The 22,288-nt window shown below is 41.6% G+C and overlaps 1 protein-coding gene across 1 annotated transcript in view; it reads right to left on the bottom strand.

The window, feature by feature from the left end:
* Positions 1–22,288, bottom strand: part of LOC135289143 (protein FAM219A-like) — a 217,963-nt gene that overhangs the window by 63,308 nt on the left and 132,367 nt on the right. Inside the window, exon 5 of the mRNA XM_064402539.1 lies at positions 12,364–12,386. Within this exon, the coding sequence (XP_064258609.1) occupies positions 12,364–12,386 (23 nt within the window). The remainder of the gene's footprint in view (positions 1–12,363; positions 12,387–22,288) is intronic.

Here is a 22,288-nt window from a genome sequence, read left to right as displayed (position 1 = left end):
TCTAACTCTCCCTGCCCACCTGAAACTGTCACCTCTGATACTGAAGAGGGGCCCACAGCCATCAACCTCGCCTCTGCCCAGACAAAGGAGGGGAAGGCATCCTTTCTCATGGTCATTAGCAATTTATATCGCTGACCTCAGCTCTAGCAGTGAGGAGGAGGGGGAGCCCTTCGATCCAGGACCAATAGATACAGATTATGAGACTGATCTATTCCCTCCTGACCCTCATGATAACTGGATGCAATTAAAGAAAAAGGCTCTTAAGGAGGGGGACCCCTGAATGTGCTTCAGGTTCAGGAAATCTGGGCATTTGAAAAAGGACTGTTTCAAAAAGGGGAAGGCCAGATCCACAACTCCCAGTATTTGCCCTTGGTGCCATAAAGGAAGGAATTATGCTAATCAGTGTTGGTCCAAGTATGATTTTGAAGGGGGTCCAATATGGGGAAACTGGAGCCAAAGTGCAGAGCAGTACCATGCAAAGACACAGATGCCCCAGCTGATGCTTCAGAGTGGACCACCACAAGCTTCAGCCCAGCTGCCACCCCAAGTAACCTTCACCAGACCACAAGCAGCCTTCACCAGACCGTCGCCAATTTACAACCCGCCACACCAGGGAGTGACAGACTAGACCTAGCAACCTCCATCGCAGTAACATTACTTGATTCATCTGTTCATTTGCTTCCCACAGGAGTTTTCAGGCCACCTGAAAATGTTTTCAGCGTATGTATGCATTGCTTTTAAGTCAGTCATCTACCTCTCTGATGGGGCTGTTTGTTCTGAAACAGAGTGGAAATTTAACAAGGTAGAAATCCATTTTGGATTTAGGTGAAATGTGCCACTTTGAATTATTAAGTCTGTAGCTTGCTAGCATAGGTAAAATATGCTGTTTTAACTTGTTTAATCTGTTAAACTCTTCTATGCTCACAAAAACTGCCTCAAGCGAGGAAAGAATGCGAATTTCCAAGCTGAAGAAATAAGAGGGGCCCCTTGAACTTTAAAACAAAGGCAAAGAGCCAAAACTGAGTCTGCAAGAGACAAACAAAATGACCAGAGAGTTCTCTGTACAAAGACTAATTACAAGTTGTAACACAAAACCAGTAAAATAAATATGCATGAACCTATTGTGAAACTCTATGCATATGTACCAGTAAAGAATCAGGAATTTTCCGGGGTGTGCATGTATTTTAGGGAGAATGATCCCCACATGTTCAGTGCTGTAATAAATATACCGGCTTTACAACTTTTACAAGTTGTAGAGTTAGGGTTTTTTTCCACAAACCAGTTCTCCCTGGGGTTATAGACTCTGACAATGAGATTATGATAATGGCCTGGACACCTCAACCACCTTGTACTGTTCCCCAAGGGACTCGAATAGCTCAATTGATTTTACTTCCCCAAACCACAATTTAGGGATTTGGGTCTACTGAGACACCCCAAGTATGCTGGCTACAACCTATATCAGAACAGTGCCCCACATGCCAATGTACCATGACATTAAAAAGACAAGAGATAACACTTGGTCTTTTAGACACAGGGGCTGACATTACAGTTATCTCTCAAGCTAAATGGCCCCCACAATGGTCCCTTGCTGAAGGTCCTCAGGCATTAAGGCCCTGAGGGAAACCTCGCCTTAGTAAAACCGTTTGTGTTACCAGTTGCTTGCCTTTTACTCCAGTTTTAACAAAGCAATTTTACTGTGAATCTTTCGGTACAGTTATTTTGTATTATATAACTAAATTTTTATTGATTTAGCCTTCAATGTTTATATCCCATTATTTTTATGAAGCCAAACTTGAATCTATCATACAAGTGTTATAGATACATATTATAGTATTGGCTGATACATATTATAGTATTGGCTTTTCACAAATATTAAAATGGATTTTATATGTGTAGTGTTAAAGTATGTTTGCTATAAAGATATAGTTTTTATTTCTGTTGTTAATTAAGCTTAGACACAGTAGTGAAATAGCTATGCTTGTGTTAAAATGCCTGCTTGGATGGGATAACATCCAATGAACATATGATGAGGACACCTGTTACAGATATGCCAACTATCAGCACTCACCCTCTGAAGACAGTGTGGACCAAGGCCCAAAAATTGGAGGTGATAAGAATGGACTAAAAGCACAACCAAGGAATATGCATGCTCTAAAAGAAGATATGCTAAACAGTTCTTGAAACTTGCAAACTAGTTTGGGGAAAAGTTTACTATGCATAATTGTCTATGAATATGCAACAGGCTGATGTAATAGAAAGGTATTTAAGGGGTAACTCCAAAGATAAGTGTGGTCTTTGGTTGAGTGACAAGATGCACTCGGCCGTAATAACCTTTGCTCTATAGTCCTTGTCTCATATTGTAATTCATCAAATGTGAAAAACATGCTCACTCTCCTGTGAAAATTTTAAAAGTTTAATAAAGGACAATAGGAGACACACGTCCACACATCCCTGCTCCAAACCATCCCCTTCACAGCTTGAACACCTCCCACTCTTCACCGCACAGAAAATCCTTCCTCTTTATTAGTATAATACAATCTACCTTCCTCCAGAAAATAAACTTTAAAACAACAATCTATATCACATATACTTTCCTTCATTCACACTCACTTTTATTTCTTTAATATCTCACTCATTCTCACTCACAACAAGACAACAACAAGGTACCTTTAACTTTCAAGTCACTTGTTAATATTCACCCATGGGTATTGCAAAATCTCAAAATGTTATTGGGCATCCCCGGATTTTCTTGGGTATCCCTCAATCAAGCAGTGTTGTCCAACCCCGGATGCTCTTGGGCATCTTATCCCTCAATCCAGTAATTTCATGGGGTGCCCACTTTTGTCCCATTTTTCCAGTGGATTGTGCCAGGAAAACCCTTGGATCCCTTCCTCCAAGGGGTCCAACCCCTCCCTGAGACCCAGCCCCAGATACCCCGAGGGTCTCTCTCACTCCTTTTATCTCTCACTTGGTCTCCTCACTGATTGTCTTTCTCACAAAGATTGGAAACTCAGCCCTCAGAGACCCCCCCCCCCCATCACTTTGAAGGTCTGGAATAACCAGCCAGCATCTCATTCACATACATTCATCCCCTGTGGTTGCTGACAGTCTGGTCAGAGAGAAAGTCAGATAAACATTCCCAGGCATGTCTCTGGGGAGTTATAAGAAAACTCAAAGAATTAAAATAATCCTTAATCTTTGCAGCTGGCTCTTTGAACAGGTTGCTTACTTGTAAGATGTTTACAAGAAGGGTGTTGTTCCTAATTAGCCAATGATATGAGGGGTGTTGATTGAGGACCAATGAGGTCCAGCTTCTCAGAAAAATCTATAAAAGAATGGGAAGTCCAATAAGTTTCGCATTTGCCTTCTGACAACATAGGAGTCTATGTTGCTTCATTCAGTTGTCCCTAATACAACAGCCACAATCCCCCGTATTTGCCCCGCCAAAAGAATATTTTATGCGGACTGGGTGGTAATGAACTAGGAAGACCCAAATGATCCAAGGAATGTACAAAAAAATCACACCTAATTGGGAAATAAGGCCACGCTTACATCAGTGCTTTCAAGTGTTGCCTGGACAAGTCCTGAAACACCTCTGACACCCCCCTTGGAGTGGAATACTTCCACTTCAAACAGGAGGATTAGGACTGTTTTGGTCAAAGAGTTCTCATATTCTGGCCTTAGCCTGTGACTTATACAGAGAAGAGGAGGAATTACAATTTCCATCAGTGCCATACTGTATACTCTGTTTTATTCATCCCAATACTGGACATCCTAGCTGAGTTATATGTAAATGTTTAAATTGTGGGAAAAATTGGTATTGTAGTTCACAAAATAGACACTCTCGTTGCAGGAAGTGTCAAGCACCAAATCTATGCCCTATCCAGATAGAACTCAAAACAACTGAAATAGTAACTTTGTTTTGGGGATGGGAATTATTAGTGCCTGATGAATGGGAGATACCTGAGGAACAGTGGGAAACCACAGTTAAGGAGTGTCAAAAATTATTTGCCTGGAAATTAGTAAAAAGGAAATGACAAGGGAAAAAGAGGGCAAGCGTGGGTTGACCACTGTACTTGCCACTGAGAAGATCATATACATCTGCTGTGGGTTGCAACCGCACAGGCAGGGAACGTGGGGGTATAAGACATACCAGACCTCTGTTATTCCTTTTTCTTTTACTAATTTGTTCTCTTTTCCCTTTCGGGATACCAGGAAGATCATGTTACAAATGCTACTGAAAGCATTACATGGAAAGAAACCAAAGTTCCTTTTTTATTGCACATACCCATGCCAACAGCCACTGTTATAATCCATCCAAATTAAGTACCTGTAGGCAAAACATGGAAAAATATTGGATTGCAAGAAATTTAGGAAAAAGTGGTAATAGACGGGGAATTGAATGTTCAAAAGGAGAGAGATGGATTTGTTTCACATTTGACCTTAGGGATATAGTCCAAGATTTGGTAAAAGAGCAATTAGTTAATAAAAAGGTAAAACCAGCACAGCAATCTGACTCTGTATTGGCCCCAAATTATATGCTGAATCATATTATAAGACTCCAAGCAGTTATAGAGATGAAAACAAGCATAGCTACTCGGGCATTTGAGTTAATAGCAAGTCACCAAAGCCAAACAAAAAACATAGTGTATCAGAATAGGTTGACTTTAGACTATTTATTAGCTAAAGAAAGGAGTGTTTGTGGAAAGTTTAATAAATCAGATTGTTGAAAATAGATGACAAAGGGGATGTCATTCTATAAAAAGCAAAAGATATGAGAAAAATAACCCAGGTACCAGTCCAAAATTAGGAAACAATGTTAAAAACTAGCTGGAGAGGTAATGTATTTGGGAAAGAATGGTAGAAGAAATTAGGCTTCTACCTTTTATGTGTTGCAACTATTTTGATATTTCTTCCTTTTTAATCCCTTGTTTTATTTGATTAATTACCAGCACGGTCTAAAGAATGTAAGTGGACAAGAAAAATTGCTCAAGCCAAATGGTTTATAAAGAATAAGAGGGGGGATTATTATAGATACACACTATAAGATTGGCTTTTCACAAATATTAAAATGGATTCTATATGTGTGATGTTAAAGTAAGTTTGTTATAAAGATATAGTTTTTATTTCTGTTGTTAATTAAGTTTAGACATAGTAGTGAAATAGCTGATATAAGTATGCTTGTGTTAAAATGCCTGCTTGGATGGGATAACATCCAATGAATATATGAAGAGGACACCTGCTACAGATATGCCAACTATCAGCACTCACCCGTATGAAGATAGTGTGGGCTGGGGCCAAAACTGAAGGTGATGATAAAAAAGGACTAAAAGCACAACCAAGGAATATGCATGCTCTAAAAAGGCAGATCTGAAGAGAAGATAAACTAAACAGTTTGTAGAACATGTAAACTTGTTTGGGGAAAAAGTTTACTATGCATAGTTGTATATGAATAGTCAACAGGCTGATGTAATGGAAAAGGTATTTAAGGGGTATCTCCCGAAGATAACAGTGTGGTCTTGGCTGAGTGGGCTGTAATAACCTTTGCTCTATGGTCCTTGTCTCCTTTTGTCCTTTATTAAACTTTTTAAATTTTCACAGGAGAGTGAAGGTGTTTTTCACAGCTGTTTGGATGGTGTGTGGGGCTGATAAAAACAGTAGAACAGAACAGCATTTTACTCTGATAAGGACAGTAGATCAAAACAGCACAGCCTTGTAGAAATCGATAAAGGATGTAACTTAGGCAAACAGAAGTCATGCAAAACACAAACAATGCCAGCTCACCTCTAAAAGGCTGACAATGTAGAAGTTATGCAAAACAACGATATTGCTCTTACTCATAAATGGGGGTCGAGGAACAGCCACCTCAAAAGGACACAGGACACTGAAGACAGATCCCACAGAACCATATAAGGACTTCCAATAAGGGATGTGACTGTGTAAAATAAAATAATACATATACGTCAAGTAAGTGGGGATAGCTAATGCATATGTAATCAGGATGCATGATAAAAACTCTTTTACCTGATGCTTGGGGCACTCAGTTAGAGGAAGGATCCTCCAAGTGACCAGCATGTTGTAATAAACAATGCCTGCTTTCTAATACTAAAAACTGCATTTGAAAGTTTCCGTCTGACTGCTGCCAGATCACCAGAGCATGGTGGCTCCTGGAGACAGCTCAGCATTACAGCCCAGTCCTTATACCTGGTGCACCTCAAGGATTCCTACTTCTCTCTTCTGAAATGTCTGCAGATGGTGTGGAGAGAGGCAGTCAGTGTTTATGCGGTGCAGCTTGTGACCTCACAAGTACAGTTTCAAAAGGCCTAGCCTCTCATTTTGATATCCACACTTCTCTCACATGGATTCAGGTGGCTGGCCCACCCCAGGGGAGGAGCAATAATGTAGGAATGTTGACAGAGTGACTAAATTATTCTTTGTCTGCTTAAAAAGGCAAAAAGCCCAGAAGTTTCTTTCCTCAATTGGGTAAAAAGACACCTCATAGGACCTTTGGGACTTCACCTCAAACCTGGGGCTGCCCAATTGGACAGAGGCCAAAAGGTAAATTCACTAGAAAAAGAAGAGAACAAAGGAAAGAATTGCCTTTGTGGAGTGTTTCAGCAAGAACCTCTTGCCCCTGCCTCAGATTTTCTCTGAAAGAGCTTTGTTATTTTGTTTTTTATTAAACGTTTTTCTGTTTTCAACACTACCTCAGAAGCCAACCTGCTAATTTTATGCCATTCGGAGTAGCAGAGCTATCTCGGGTGTGATAAGTTCTCTGAGAGCTCATAAGACCTGGCTTGAGGAGAAACATATCACAATAACTCCTCTCTTCTTTCTTTTTGAAGAGGGCTCAGAGAAAGCTCATGGCTTCATCTCTGGCTTTCTGTCCTATGCCATGTGCTCTGAATGACAGGGTCCACTGAGTGATGTGATCTGTTTTTCATAAGGTACACCTGTACATAGGGACAGGATACTGCCATCTTTCTCCTCCAGCTTGCACCCTGCTTTGGCAAAGAAATAAAAACTGGGCTCAGGAATTAGTCACAAACTATCATAATTATTGAATCTTCCCATCCTGTGATGGGTTGACCCTGGCTGGATGCCAGGTACCCACCAAAGCCTCTCTATCACCGCCCTTCTCAAATGGACAGGAGAGAGAAAATATAACAAAAAGCTCATGAATTAAAGACAGGGAGAGATCATTCACTGATTACTGTCATGGGCAAAACAGGCATAATTTGGAGATATTAATTGAATTTATTACCAATTAAAGTCAGAGCAGGATAATGATAATGAGAAGTAAAACAAATCTTAAAAAACCCTTCGCCCCACCTCTCCATTCTTCCCAGGCTCTACTGCCTTCCCCTCTGTTACCACATGATAAATGACCTACACCTGGTGAGCTAATACAGTGCTTGTTCTACCAAAACCACTGGCCTGTGGAAACTGCAGGATGCCCATTGTGTAAGAAGGAGAACTGTAAGTTCAACAGTCTGTGTCCTGCCACCTCAGTGGGGTCACCTGAAACACTGGGGTCTACTACCATCAGGGACCACCAGAGAGACCCCCAGGACAGAAGAATGTATTCATAAAGGGAAGGGGAAATACGTTCATGATCTCAGGGAAATGATTATCATGTGTATGTTTAATCCAGGACAATCAATGTATATGTATGCAAAGTACAGTATATAAACAGGAACTTTCCTGTACTCAGCATGCATGGCTTTGGGAGGAGCTATATCTCCCCCCACCCCCCCTGCCCCGTGCATCCAGACAAATAAAGAATGCCTGCTTCTTAATGATGCATTGGTGTTAAGGAGTTTTTAATTTACCGAAATTTTGGTAACAGTTTTGGCGACCTGTAGCATTGTATCTGAACAACTTAGACCTCAGTGTGCACGAGCCATAATACTTGTAACTGTTCTTATCAGAATTTTCTCAGGGCACTGTGAAATTCATCAAGGTTACTAAAGTAATCTGTGCTAAAATAAGAATGAAGAAGCTGAGAAACCAAATACCAGGATCGCAAAACTAGATAACAGAGGACTGTAGAACACCTGCATGGTAACCAATCATGGACACTGAGAAATGGAGGCAGAGAATGAGGGAGCAAGACAAAGGCACCAATCAAGAAGTGTGTACTTAGTAGTGTGTAGAGTCTATAAAAGTGTGTGTAATGTAAACAATAAACAGCTTCTGCTTGATCATATTGGTCAGTTGTACAGGAGTCCTGGATTTCCTGCAATAGCAATCCAGGTGGAACAGACTCCTGAATTTCAACGGATCTGAGGGATCACAGGACCTCCAGTCAGCGCTGAGGGATTCTCAGGGAGAACCTTCGATCCCTGGTCTGAAGGAAATCTGAGCAAGACCTCTGATAAGACAAAGGCATTCTTTACCTTAAAGGTGTTAGCTGTTAACCTGCCTGTAAGGCACAGCAAAAGCTTTGCAGGGTTGGATTTAAAGGTACCTAAGGTGGGAAAAGGGAAGGGTTAGAGACCCTTCAAGAAGGAAAGGGTTAGAGTCCCTTCTAAGGGGCTCCTAAACAGTAATTGGTTATAATGGGAAACAAAACCTCGAAAGGGGTGTCACCGCTAGGATGCATCTTGAAACACAGGAAACAAATTGGGGGTGATCCCCCCACACATGAAAAACTTAGAGAAGTTTGTAATCAGTTGTGGCCACTTTGTAAGATTAAGAGAAGTGGCCTAAGAATGGAACCTTACAGTATAACACCATATTGCAATTAATGTTGTTTTGCAGAAGGGAAAATAACTGGGATGAAGTTCTTTATACACTTGAAAAGGAAAAGAAAGGCAAAGGGTTTCAAAGAGGTGTTGTTCTGTGTGCAGCATAGGACAGAGGTGCCTAAAGTGCAAGCAAGAAGAGGATTTAGAGCTGATGGTTGCTCTGCAGGAAGGAATGGGGTGGGGGGGAGGCGGGGGGTATGAATGATGGATCACCAGGTTATACGCATGAGTAAGTTGTGGGAAATGGGACTGGAACAGAAAGAACATTTTAGGGGATGGGAGGATTTTAGTCCGATTGTGGGATGCACCAGAAGGTGGAGAGGACATTGGGGGACATGCCAGGGAAGTTCTTATGGCTTCCCTCCAGCAGGAAATCAGGAATCATGGTCCATTAACCTCGTTTTTAATACTGGTTTTAATGTCATGGAAAAAGGTGTCAGGAGTTTATAGGAAAAATCCAGACAGACTTGCTAAAGTATTTGAAACCGAAATTAGGACTCAGGACCTCCCTCACTTAGAAACAATGGGTTAATTGTTATAATAATTGGTGACTAAAGTATACGTCAGTAATGTGAAAAACAAGGTTCACTCTCCAGGTAAAAATTTAAAAGTTTAATAAAGGACAAAAGGAGACAAAGACAAAGCAAAGATATACAGCCAGGTGCATCTTGGCACTCAGCCAAGAGCACACCTGCTATTTTGGAAACACCCTTTATATACCATTTCTATTGCATCAGCCTGTTACATGTTCATAAAGAGTTATGCATAATAAACTTTTCCTCAAACTAGTTTACATGTTCCAAGAATTGTTTAGGATATCTCCTTCTCAGGTCCGTCTTTTTAGAGCATGCGTATTTCTTGGCTGTGGTTTTTAGTCCATTCTTATCACCTCCAGTTTTGGGCTATGGTCCATATGTTTTTCAGATGGCGAGTGCTGATAGCATATCTGTAGCAGGTGTCCTCATAATATTTTCATTGGAGGTTATCCCATCCAAGCAGGCATTTTAATACAAGCATAGCTATTTCACTACTGTGTCTAAGCTTAATTAATAACAGAAATAAAAAACTATATGTTTATAGCAAAGTTACTTTAACACCACACATATAGAAACCATTTTAATATTTGCAAAAATCCAAAATTATAATATGTATCTGTCCTAGGTTGAGAAGGAAGTGAGGTTTCTGGGAGGTTGTGGTCAAACCAATCAGTGCTTGGATTTGAATATTGGCACCCGGTGTGGCCACTGAAGGTATGGACCACCTCTGAGAACACAGGAGTTTAAAAAAGCAGAGAACGCCCAGGGGAACTCTTTTGGTCCTGGTCAGTGAAGGAGGTCAGACCTCCCCTGCCCAGCTAGGGCTGGGTGGGGGAGGGGAAGCCATGTGGCCGGGGTGAGGTAGGCCAGAGCCTTGGGCAGAGGAGGGGGGTGAAGGCTTTGCAAGATGGAAGGGTGGAGGAGGGCTGAGAGGCATTGCCCCCCCACACACCCCCCGGGAGAGAGATAGAGAGAGAGCCAGTGCCTGTGCTGCCTTGAAATTTGATATCATGTGCTGGCAGCAGGGCCAGCCAGAAGGAGAAGGGGCGGATGCAGCCCGAGAAGGTGCCCAGGACCATGGGAGTTCTGGGCAGACAAGAGGCAAAGATTTTAACCCTTTTCTTGAATAATGGAAACCTTACAAATACTGATCCTCCTGAATCTGAATGGGGAAAGAGAGATAGATGAAACAGGAGGAAATGGGCAAGTGTGATGAAAGTTGGTACAAGTGAGAGGTGTCGAAAGAGTTGAGAAGAACCCCAGGTGAGAGGAGATGATGGAGTGGCCTTGGGCTGGACTCTTTTCTTCTATGGCCATGGACAGACCCAATTTTTTTCCTGTGACACAGAGACTGCATTTAGGGGGAGGAAATGCCTTGAAGTGAAGAGAGTGCGGTGAAGCAGTGGCGTGAACAGAGACAGCTGAGGAGGGTGTGGGATGCCCTCTGTCTTCAGTGGAAAGGAAGATCTCTGTTCATGAGGCCCCTAGGCCCCAGGGGGTGAATTTGGGGGGGGACTGGTGTCCCAAAGCTGAGAGACTGTAACTTTTTTTGGAACTGGGTGGAGCATCCTTAAAAGGGGAACCCTAAAAGCAGTTCTGGTCCATGTGCAGTGGTGAGAGCACTGGACATGGAAGGAAGAGCTCACGAGGGCAAATGTTCTCTGGGCGGTGCCACGAGTGACATGGAAACACAAGAGGTTTCAACTGTGTTTCCGGGGGAAGCCTATGGTGCAAGGGGGGACTCCTCTCTCCCTGATGGACTTGAGAGTTGATTATTTGAAGGGTGGCGATGGACTGAAAGTTGATTATCTGAGAGATGGTGACTGAGTGAAAATCTAAAGTTTTATTTCATGCTGTAGAGGAAATTGGGGGGAGGAGGAGGAATGTATTTGGGGAGTTTTCATTCTGAGTTCTGTGTCTGCTCCTTTTTACATATTGTAGTTAATAGAGTTTTGGGGTTTTTTTCCTTTATTCCTAAATTGGAGCCTGCTTTGCTCTATTTCTGATTACATCTCACAGCAGCCACTGGGGAAAGTATATTTTAATGGGGGTAATAGCATTTTGCCAGCACTGAACCATGACAGTATCTATAACAATATTTTGTCTTACTTAGTGGCTGAAGTATATCTGGCAATTTGTATTGTGATATTTAGTGGCTAAAGTGCATTTGGCAGTTTGTGTTGTGATAGTTGGTAGCTGAAATGTGTTTGGCAATTTGTAAAGAAAGGGAACATTGGAAAAGGGAGTGTCCCCAAGCCAGGAGAAATTGAACAAAGAACATAAACCAGGCTATTCAAGCCAGCAAGCTGAAGATCTTAAGTAAAAATTGAAAACCCCGCAGAAGGGACCAGGGGAATCATCCTCAGCTGAACCCTGCTTACATTATTGCTGGGAATGGAAAGGTAAATTTATTAATTAATACAGGAACAACTTATTTAGTACTGAATATGAGCAGAGGAAAACTTAGCTTGGAACTTTTAAGTGTTGTGGGTTTGAAAAAGAGGAAAGAGAACAGGCCTTTTTTTACAACTATTACAATTCTAATTAAGAAAACGGTGGAGGAAACACCAATTTGTCCATGTCTGAATACCCAATCCCTTTGCTGGGTGTGAAAAGTGCCAATCACTTGTTTTTAAAATTTTTAAAAGTTTAATAGTAATATAAAATTTGAACAATTAAGATTAGGACAATATGAGACCAAAAAAAAAAGAATAATGACATCCGGGTACCTTTTTCTGGGCAACACAAGCCAGAAACAGGACACCCGTTAACAGAGGATGAACCCTTAAAAACAATTGCCTGTTGCATATGCATACACCTCATACATGATGCAAAAATTCCATTCAAACACAGGATTCTATCTGGTCACTGTCAACTTCTTCCTCTGAATCCTAATGGCGCCATCCTGGGGGGAAGAAGTTAGTTTCTCCTGATAAGGGAGCAGTAAATCCTCTTTCTCTGAAAGATTTAGGTGTCTTCTGGCTGCTATCTCACTGTGAGTCCTTTCTTTAAAAAAAAAAAAAAACCAAAAAACTATCTTACATAGCACAGTTTCTATTTTAACATTGTGTTATAACCTAAAACTATATTTAACACACTGCTTAAGAAAATTAATACAGCATAACTTTCTAACATAACACATTGTCCTGGCTTGTAAAATAAGCAGGTATTCTATTTTGCCATCTGTTGGGGGTTAGGCAGTTTTTTCTTATCTCTTTCAGGAACAATGACACTGCCCGGAAGACAATGTCCTGCTAATGGGCTATATAATGTCCTGGCTTGTAAAATAAGCATGTATTCTTTTTTGCCATCTGTTGGGGGTTAGGCAGTTTTTCTTATCTCTTTCAAGAACAATGACACTGCCAGGAAGACAATGTCCTGCTAATGGGCTATTGAATCACTCACTGTGGCTGGTAAGATTAGTTACATCATCCCATTGGGAGATGCTCCACCCAGAGGGAGGAGCCAAGCATCCCTGCCACCATAAAACAAGCACTTCTGAGACCACAGACAGCCTTCTTCGCTGGATTTCCCAGAGGAATCAGGAACCGAGGCCCAGCTGCTCCTTCGCCACATTTTCGGAAGGGATCTACACCCTTCTGCAGATCGCCGCTCCAGGAGGAGCAGCCACCATTTGGCTGGACTGCTATCAGCACCCTGACTTCTCAGGGTGCCAGGTTTTTCTCACTCTGCCAGTGGTTGTTTTGCTTGTGTTAAATTACATTGTTATTTAGGTTTTTTTTTCTTCCAGTAAAGAACTGTTATTCCCGTTTCCCATATCTTTGCCTGAGAGCCTTTTTTAATTCTGAAGTTGTGATAATTCGGAGGGAGGGGGTTTACCTTCTCCATTTCACAGGAGGCTTTTGCCTTCCTTCACAGGCTCCTGTCTTTTCAACCCAAGACACACATATAATATTCATTTTAATATTTGAGAAAAGCCAATCATAAAATACGCATTTTTCACAATCCCCCCTCTTATTCTTTTTAAATTATTTGGCTTGAGCAATATTTCTTGATTACTTGCATCTTCTGGACTATGTTGGCAAAATAAAACAAGGGGATTACACAAGGAAGAAATATCAAAACAGTTGTGACACATAAAAGGAAAAATCTTAATTTCTTTTATTATCTCATTTCTAAAACATTACTCCACCAGCTAGGTTTTAACATTGTTTTTCTGATATATTTTACTTTTCCTAGAATGACTTTTCTGTGGTCATCTATTTTCAACAATCTGATATATCAAACTTTTCACAAACACCCCCTTCTTTAGCCAATAAATAGTCCAAAGCCAACCTATTCTGATACACTGCAGTTTTTGTTTGGCTTTGTTGACTTGATATTAATTATAATGCCTGAGCAGCTTTATTTGTTATCATTTCTATAACTGCTTGGAGTCTTGTAATACAACTCAACATATAATTTGGGGTCAATACAGAGTTAGATTGCTGCGCTGGTTTTACTCTTGTTTACTAGTCTTTTTTTTACCAAATCCTGAACTGTATCTTTAAGATTAAATGTAAAACAAATCCATCTCTCTCCTTTTGGACATTCAATTTCCTGTCTATTACCACTTTTTCCTGAGTTTCTTGCAATCAATTTTTTTTTTCTGTTTTGCCTACAGGTACTTAATTTGGATGGGTTATAACAGTAGCTCTTGACATGGGTGTGTGCAATAAAAGAGGAACTTTGGTTTCTTTCCATGTGATGCTTTCTGTAGCATTTGTGACACGATCTTCCTGGTATCCTGAAACAACCAACGACTGACAGAAACAGGAATAACAGAGGCCCAGTATGGCTTATACTCCCACTTCCCATGCCTGTGGGGTTGCAACCCACAGCAGGTGTATTTGATCTTCTTGGTGGTGAAATACAGAGGCCAATCTGGTCTTGCCTTCTATTTCCTTGTCACTTTCTCTTAGCTAATTTGCCAGGCAAATTGTTTTTGCCACCCATTAACTGTGGTTTCCTACCGTTCTTCAGGTACTTCTCATTCAACAGGCACTAACTCCGATCCACAAAACAAAGTTCTTACTTTAACACTTCTTGCAACAAGAGCATAAATTTTGTGAACTACAATACTAACTATTCCCACAATTCAAACATTTACTTATAACCAGCTATCATGTCCAGTATCAGGATGAATTAAATAAAGTTTACAGTATGGTACTGATGGAAATGGTAATTTCCCTTCTTCCCTATACAATTCACAGGCTAAGGTCACAATATAAGAATTCTTTGACCAAAACAGTCCTGATCCTTCTGTCTGAAGTATTCCTCCCCAAGGGGATATTTTATTTAGGCAGTGCTTGAAACCAGTGATGTAAATTTCGCCTTATTTCTTAATTAAGTGTTATTCTTTGTACATTTCTTGGATAGTGTGGGTTTTCCCAGATCATTACCACTCAATTTCCATTTGAAAGGCAATTCGGTATCACCCAGTTTAAATGTGATAGTCCATTCTTCAGGTTCCTTCACAAGTCTTTTGATTCTGCTGGCATGAATTCACCCTCTTTCTGTGGTTCGGATTGCTGTTTCAGTACTACCTGGAAAGGACTTCTTAACAGCATAGTAATAAAAGAAAAGCAATACTGCATTAACTTTTACCATTAGCTTTCTTCAAAACTTTCTGAGTTTAGCTAAAAGCTTTCTCCACAGCTGCCTCTTCTTCCTGTATCTAGCTGTGCTAAAAGTTGCACAGGCAAAATCTTCTTTCTGTGAACTACAGTTAGTTTAAATAAGAAAGGCCAGACCGATTTTAACCCGAGGTCTATCACATCTATTGCTTTTTACTTTTTGGGCACCATTTAACTGTTTTAGCCGTACAGACCCACTCCTCAGAACAAAAGCCTCCTCTTTTAACAGCAAACAAAATAAAAACCCCCTTACTTAAAAAATAAACCACTTTGTGAGGTTTGGAGAGTCAGCAATCTCTGCCTTGATTTTATCTCTTTTAGTGCTGGCCCTCTTCCCCCTCTTTTTCACAGCATTGCTCTCAAAGCTGTTCCTCGCCTTTCCCCCTCTTTCTCTTTTTTCTCTCCTTTTCCTCTCTTTTTCCTCTCTTTTTCTCTCTCTCTCTCTCTCTCTTGACCCACTTTACGGGGCCGACGCTGTCATCCTGCACTCGGGACCCCGATAGTCTGGGAGCCACCCCGACTGTTCTGCCACTGAGCCAGCACGCTCCTGGCCAGCAAACTTGTGTAATCTGCTCCCAGCACCGCTGCCGGGTCACCTCCATGAATTGGTCTCTGCCACAGTCCCTGAGATCCTGCCGCTCGTACGGGAGCGGTCAAACACCTTGACAACTCCAAACTTGGGTGTCCCCAGGTGCTCCTGAAATTCTTTTTTTTCCTTAGTCAACATATCCTCTTTTCCCTTCAAGGAGGGCCCGTTCTGCAAAACCTTTTCCAGACTCCAGCTCGACATTGAGCAATCTCCTAACAACGGTGTGTTAAGACCCTTCCCTGCCCTTTATGCAGAAACCTCATTCACACTTCTGCTCTCTTCTAGCACTAAAACATCACCACTCCACATTCCAACATCCCAGAGTCTGCTAACCACCCCTACACCTTCTTCAACTTTCATCTTTCTTTTCTTCCTTTCTTTTACAAGGGTTGCACTAGCTGTTAGAGCTTAAATGCACATTGGCCAGCTGTGGCTTACTGGGTTTAACATCTCTGATAAATAAGCTACTAGTTTCTTTACTCCTCCCCACTTCTGAATTGAAATTTTATGAGCTACTCCATTTTCTACATTTGTGTACAAATGAAAAGGGTTTTTCTAACAATGGTAAGCTTAAAGCTGGTACTTAGGCTAGTTTTTAATTTCAACTCTTCCAATTTAATATCATTTTCCTTGGTCCATATTATATCATCTCCCTCTGTCAATTTTTCATACAAAAAATTTTTACTGCTTGTGTGTACCCCTCAATCCATAATCTACCATATCTCAATAATCTAAGTAGTTTTCTGATCTCACTCTTTGAAGAGGGAGGGGGAAGGGATAAAAATCCTGCAATTCTCTCATGGTTGAGTTTCCAGCTAACTTTATTTAATAAGTATCTAAGATATTTTACCTCTGGTTCTACAAATTAGTTTCCCTGTTAATACCCTTAAACCGTTTTCCTCCAGAAAATGCAAAAGTTATATAGTAGCTTCTCTAACTTAAACTTTGGTTTCTCAAAAAATAGTTTTTATTGGATGTCTTTAGTGGGAGAATAGGGGTATTATGAGAAGACTTATACAGTTATAATGTCTCATCTTTTATAAGTCTTTTTATTACTGGCTTCAAACTTCTCTCTCAATTGTGACCCTTATGGGGTTGATATTTAATCCTCCCCTATTTCCTTCCCCAGCCCAATCTTCCTTGTTCATTTTTCTTCATCCTTTTGGCCTAATTTTTCAAGTCGAGCTGTCATTTCCCCATCTTATGGTATAACTCCTATTCCTAATTGCACTTCTAAGTCTCTTCCCAATAAGTTGCTACCTGCCCTAGGCACTAATAAGACATCCCCCATCCAAATTTTAGTTTCCTCTTTAATTACCACATCTTTAATTACTGGAACTGTAAAACTTTCTCCTTTTGCCCCTGTAATTTTTAGAGTATCTTTGCTCACACTGTAACCTTTTGGAATATTTAACAGGCAGGTTCTTCCTGCCGCTGTGTCTACTACAAATTCTAATTCTTCTTCTTGGGGACACACTTTTAAAATTATCACAGGTTCCAGATGGTATTTGTCCCCTAAAAAAATAGAGCCTATGACCTCCCTATTCCTCCTCTGTGCCCATCTCTTTGAAGATTTTCAGATCTTTTGCCTGCTTAGGACAATATTTCCTATAAGGCCCTTGGCCCCCACAGTAAAAACAGACATTTCTGGAATGCTCCTGAGACTTGGTTTGTATTGGGGTTCTATTCTTTTCCCTTCCCCTGTCTCTACCCTCTTCATATTTAGGAGTAGTGCCTGTGTGGTTTTGATTTTTCTGAAAATTGTTTTCTTGCATGGTGGCTACCATAAGTTTTGCTTTCAGTTTAGCCTTTTCTTCATCTCTCCAGACATAAACTTTCTGAGCTTCCTTTAATAAACCATCTAATGATCTCTTATGCCAATCCTAAATTTTTTTCTAATTTTTTTTTCTAATATCTGGCCAAGCATTAGTAACAAACTTAATCCTTAACAAAGCTTTTCCTACATCAGTTTCAGGGTTTATCCTGGAATATTGTTTCATATTTCTCCTAAGTCTGTCTAACCATTTAGTTGGAGTCTCTTCTTTCCCCCTTAAAAGCTGTCCCTTAAAAGACTTTATAGCATTTTGCTCTCGGGGTGCTACCTCTTTTATTCCTTTGATTATTAAATTACGATAGTCATTTGTTTCCTCCCCTCCTCGTTATTTTGACCTCACTCAGGAGGTGCAATTGGCACTTTGTCTTCTCCGGGAGGCCCCTTTGGATTATCCTTTTCCCAAGCTTTTATTCCAGCTGCTCTGATTAATTGCTTTTCTTCCTGAGAAAATATTATTTTCATTATGGACTGCATCTCTTCCAAAGTATAAATGTTTGGACCTAAAAATTGGTCTAATTGTTCAGCTGTGCCTATGGGATCCTCCAAAATCCCTTTGATTTCTTTCTTAAAATTTCTGACCTCAGAAGAAGTCAAAAGTGGCATTTACAAACCTGGTTCTACACCTTCCAATGGGAACCTCTCTTAATGGAAATAGACCAATCCCTCCATCTAACTATTTTTTCCTTTTTACCTTCTATAGCCTTTCTCCCGTGTTTTGAGAAAGAACTTAGAGAGGGCAGCCTTTTAACTGAGCTCCTAGTGTTTCGATAAGGTGCTTCTTCTATAAAGTTTCTCTGAACAGCCGGAGCTGTGGTTACCACGGGAACGGAGCTCAGGGCAGGACCTGGGTGAGGGGAGGATATCCCGCCGAGGCTCAGTTCTCCAAAGGCGGGGTCCCCTACCGGAACCACCAGAGGGGGATTTTCCAGTGGAGACCGAGGCGGAGCATGGGTAGCCCCCACATGGCTAATGTCAACTATGCTGGCAGCTCCCGGCAGAGACAAAGCAGGCGCGAGACCCCGACAGCAGCGGCTGTGCCCAGAGCAGCCGGCACTGGCAGGGCAGCCAGCAATGGTGAAATAAATGGGCAGGAGATCTTTCTCCTTTTTTAATGCCTTTATTAAGAAGAATCAGCTCAGGTGGGGAGAAATCGACCGGTTTCGCCCACACTGCCGTTGCTCCCAGGCGTGGCACGAAGAAGGAGGATGATGCAGCTTTGTCCGCTGGTCTGCAGACAGAGCTGGGGACTCTGTCCTCACGGGAGAGTCGTGGAGTCCTTAGCTTGTTTGTTTAAAAACCCGGGGGGTGTCTTTAATCAGTTTCTTTTCAGGTTAGGGTGAGAAACAAAAAAGTCCAAGCAGGTACGGGACTATGCTCCCATCCTTAGACGTCACTTAAGTCACTTGTTGGCTCGTGATTTTAGGGGTTTTTCTTGTAAAAACTGTAAAACTGTAAAAAAACCCAGGGTGCAATGCATTTCTCATTTGCATGTTGTCTCTGGTGTCACTGCCCCTTCTCTTTACCCTGGAGGGTTTCCCTTGGTATCTTTTTGGCAAACGGCCAGCATCAGAGGAACAATAGTTAATCACCGGCCATTAACAGGTAATTAAGAACTTTTTCTTTGGCAGCACACCCAAAGAAGTCTGACTGGTTTGACTTATTTTTTAACTCTGAAACTTAAAAAAAAAATACAACTTTCTATTCATAACAATGGGACGGACGGGACAGACGGGACCCCCCCCCCCCTTTGGTGTGGTCGGCATGGTGACCACGATTCACACGCGGGACAGACCCCCAACCCCCCCCCCCCCCCCCCCCCCCCGGCACGGCCGGAGCTGGCACAGGGACTGAGGGGAGTGCAGTCGCGAATGGGTGGGACGGAACAAACGGGAACAGAGGACGTAATCTTTTGTTCCTAGCCCTTTTCTTGAATCTTTTTTTTTTGGGGGGGGCTTTATGATATTTTAAAGATGTTATTTTCTTACGATCTCCCCCCCATGCATGCGGTATATTCTTTTTCCTCTGGATTAAATGTGGGTTTTTTTACAAATAAATCTAGAGCTTAACAAATCCAAACTTCTTCTTGGATACTTTGAAATGGTTGAAGAGCTAACACATGACCTCCTCATATAGTTTTTCTCATCACCTTTTTATTTATCCTTTGGCAAATTATACATCTTTCAGTTACTTGCTTTGCTACTCCAAAAATCCCAATGGACCCAATTGTTCCTTAAAAAATGATGACACGAAGCTTGAGTACCCCAGTGGGTTTTCGGATGCATGTCTTCTAATATTCCCTAGTAAGCATTTTATTATCTAATTATCTTCCATCAGGAAGTTTCTATTTCCCAGATTCATCTTGTTCACCACCTATCTTGTTTAAATTTTTTTCTCTCTGCCTCCCTAAACTTTGGAATTTCCAATTTTTCTCATTTGGAGTTAATATTAACATAACTTTTTCAGCTCCATTTTCTGCTGCATCTTTAGATTCCTGATATGCTAAATTATTTCCTCTTATTTCTGTGGTCTTAAGCCTTTAGTGTCCCTTAATGTGTACTGTAGCTATCTCTTCAGGTAATTTTGATGCCTCTAAAACTTGTAAAATGAGCCCCTTATGTACTAATCCTTTTCCTCTTGAATTAAGTAGTCCTTTTTCTTCCCAAATTTTTCCAAAGGTATGTACTACTCCAAAGGCATACCTTGAATCAGTATATATATTTCCTTTCTTGTGCGTGAAATATTCCAGTGCTCTTTTACAGCATATAATTCACAGGTTTGAGCTGACCAGTTGATGGTAATTTTCCTTTTATTAATAGTTTGCATGTTTGTTTGTTTTTTGGGGTTTTTTTTCACCACCAATTACTACTGCATATCCTGTATTTTCTCCTTTTGCAAGGAGTTGTATTTCTGTTAGCTAACATAACTCCCAAAGGGCTATCTTGGGGTATCTCTGCTAGTATGCTTTTATTCCCCCTTTTTCCTGTACCAAATTTACTGGTTTTCTGTTCCATTTTCAAGATCTTATCTATTCATCCCCTGCCTCTGTTTCTCACTCTCACTAACAGCTTAAATACCACTTTTCTTTCAACTACTCACACCCAAAAATAAAAAACCTTTTTCTCACACTACTTTTCAATGCATACACCTCCCTCCAAGGAGATATGGTACAGCTTAAAATACACAATCTACATTACATATACTTTCATTCATCTACATTTACTCACTTTTATTTCTCAATAACTTTCACACATTCTTTCACACCCTCAAGACACAAAGTGGATCCCTGTCGCCAGAGAATCACAGGTCCCTGTGGCCCCCCCTCACCTTGGGGTTGGCCTCAGGGTTTCAGTATCGCCGGGGCCCCTGGAAGGGCCCTGGCTCTGATGCCACTGGTGCCAGTCATCTGTGAGGCTGTCTGCGTGTCACTCACACTCTTTAGCCACGGCCCTCTCCACATGCCCGGGAGGAAAATGGCCTGTTTGCAGGTCACCTACACTTTATGCCACAGCCCCCACATTCGCACCCGGACGGGAAGTTGAGGCTGATTTTGTGTTTGACTCACTCACACACACACAACAAGACAATTAAGGTACCTTTTACTTTCAAATCACCTATTAGAATTTTAGGTGTTACTGGCCAGTCCCAGAGTAATTGGATATCCCTCAAGATAGCTGTGTTGTCCAAACCCAGATGCTCTTGGGAATTTTATCCCTCAATCCAGCTGTGCTGTCCAACCTCAGATATTCTTGGGCATTTTTCCCTCAATCCAACTGGGTGGTACAACGCAGATGCTCTTGGGCATTTTTTTTTTTTGGCTGTGTTGTCAAACCCCGGATGCTATTCGGCATATCCTCAACCGGCAGAATTCTGCTCAACCCTGGATGCTCTTGGAATCTAAATCCCTCAACCCAGCAGGTATTTAGGGGCCCCTCTTGTCCCGTTTCCTAGTGGATTGGGCTAGAAAACTCGGCGCCCTTCCTCCGAGGGGTCCAACCTCTCCCTGAGATTCAGTCCCAGTTACCCCAGGGGATTCTCTCACTCCTTTTAACATTCACTTCGTCTCTTTACTGGCCATTTTCCTCGCAGAAAGACGGAACCGCAGCATGGGAGACTCCACACTTGGGTAGCAGGTCTGGGGTAACCAGCCCGCCTCTCATTCACACACATTCATCCCCTCATACATGCTCCCCCGAAAAGTACTTACTAATCCTCTTTCCTTTCCGGGTTCTTTATGCGCACTACTAGTCTTAGGGGGCCAATTACCGCAGTTCTAGAAAGGGAGCCTTTTTCCCTTCTTTTTGTTTTATTGCCTCCTTATGTCCACCGATCGTAGCCTGCATCTCTTGGTCACACCAGGGGAACCAGAGCGAGACTGGCCAGTAACACCTAAAATTGTAATAGGTGGTTTGAAAGTAAAAGGTACCTTATTGTTGTCTTGTTGTGTGTGTGACCTGCACACAGGCCATTGTCTCCTGGGTAGGTGGGAGCTCTGGCTAAAGTATAAGTGACCTGCAAACTGGCCATTGCCTCCCAGGTAGGTGTGTGATAGAACATGGCGTGTTTTGTTCACTAAGGGATTAAAGTAAAACAACAGGAAACAGACTTCCAGCACTTGAGAAAACCTGGGACTAAAGTAAAATAACAAGAAACAGACTTCCAGCTCTTGATAAAACCCGGGACTAAAGTAAGATAACGGGAAACAGGCTTTCAGCACTTGATAAAACCCACATTGTCCAAAACATGCTTGCCTAACAACTTTTAAGTTTCAGAGAGATAAGCATTGGTGCTAAATAAGGAATGGGTCACCCAGAGGAAATCTGAGAAAAAAACTACCGGCCTTCACCTAGAGACCACCGGGAGGCAGGATACGACCACCTAGCAACAGAAGAACACATACGCAGAGTACGACTTAAAGGACATGTCAGCAGGAAACGACACAGTAT

Source organism: Passer domesticus, chromosome W (assembly GCF_036417665.1).
Source record: "Passer domesticus isolate bPasDom1 chromosome W, bPasDom1.hap1, whole genome shotgun sequence".
NCBI lineage: Eukaryota > Metazoa > Chordata > Aves > Passeriformes > Passeridae > Passer > Passer domesticus.
The sequence above is the reverse complement of the archived record's forward strand: the minus strand, read 5'-3'. Positions and strand labels throughout refer to the sequence as shown.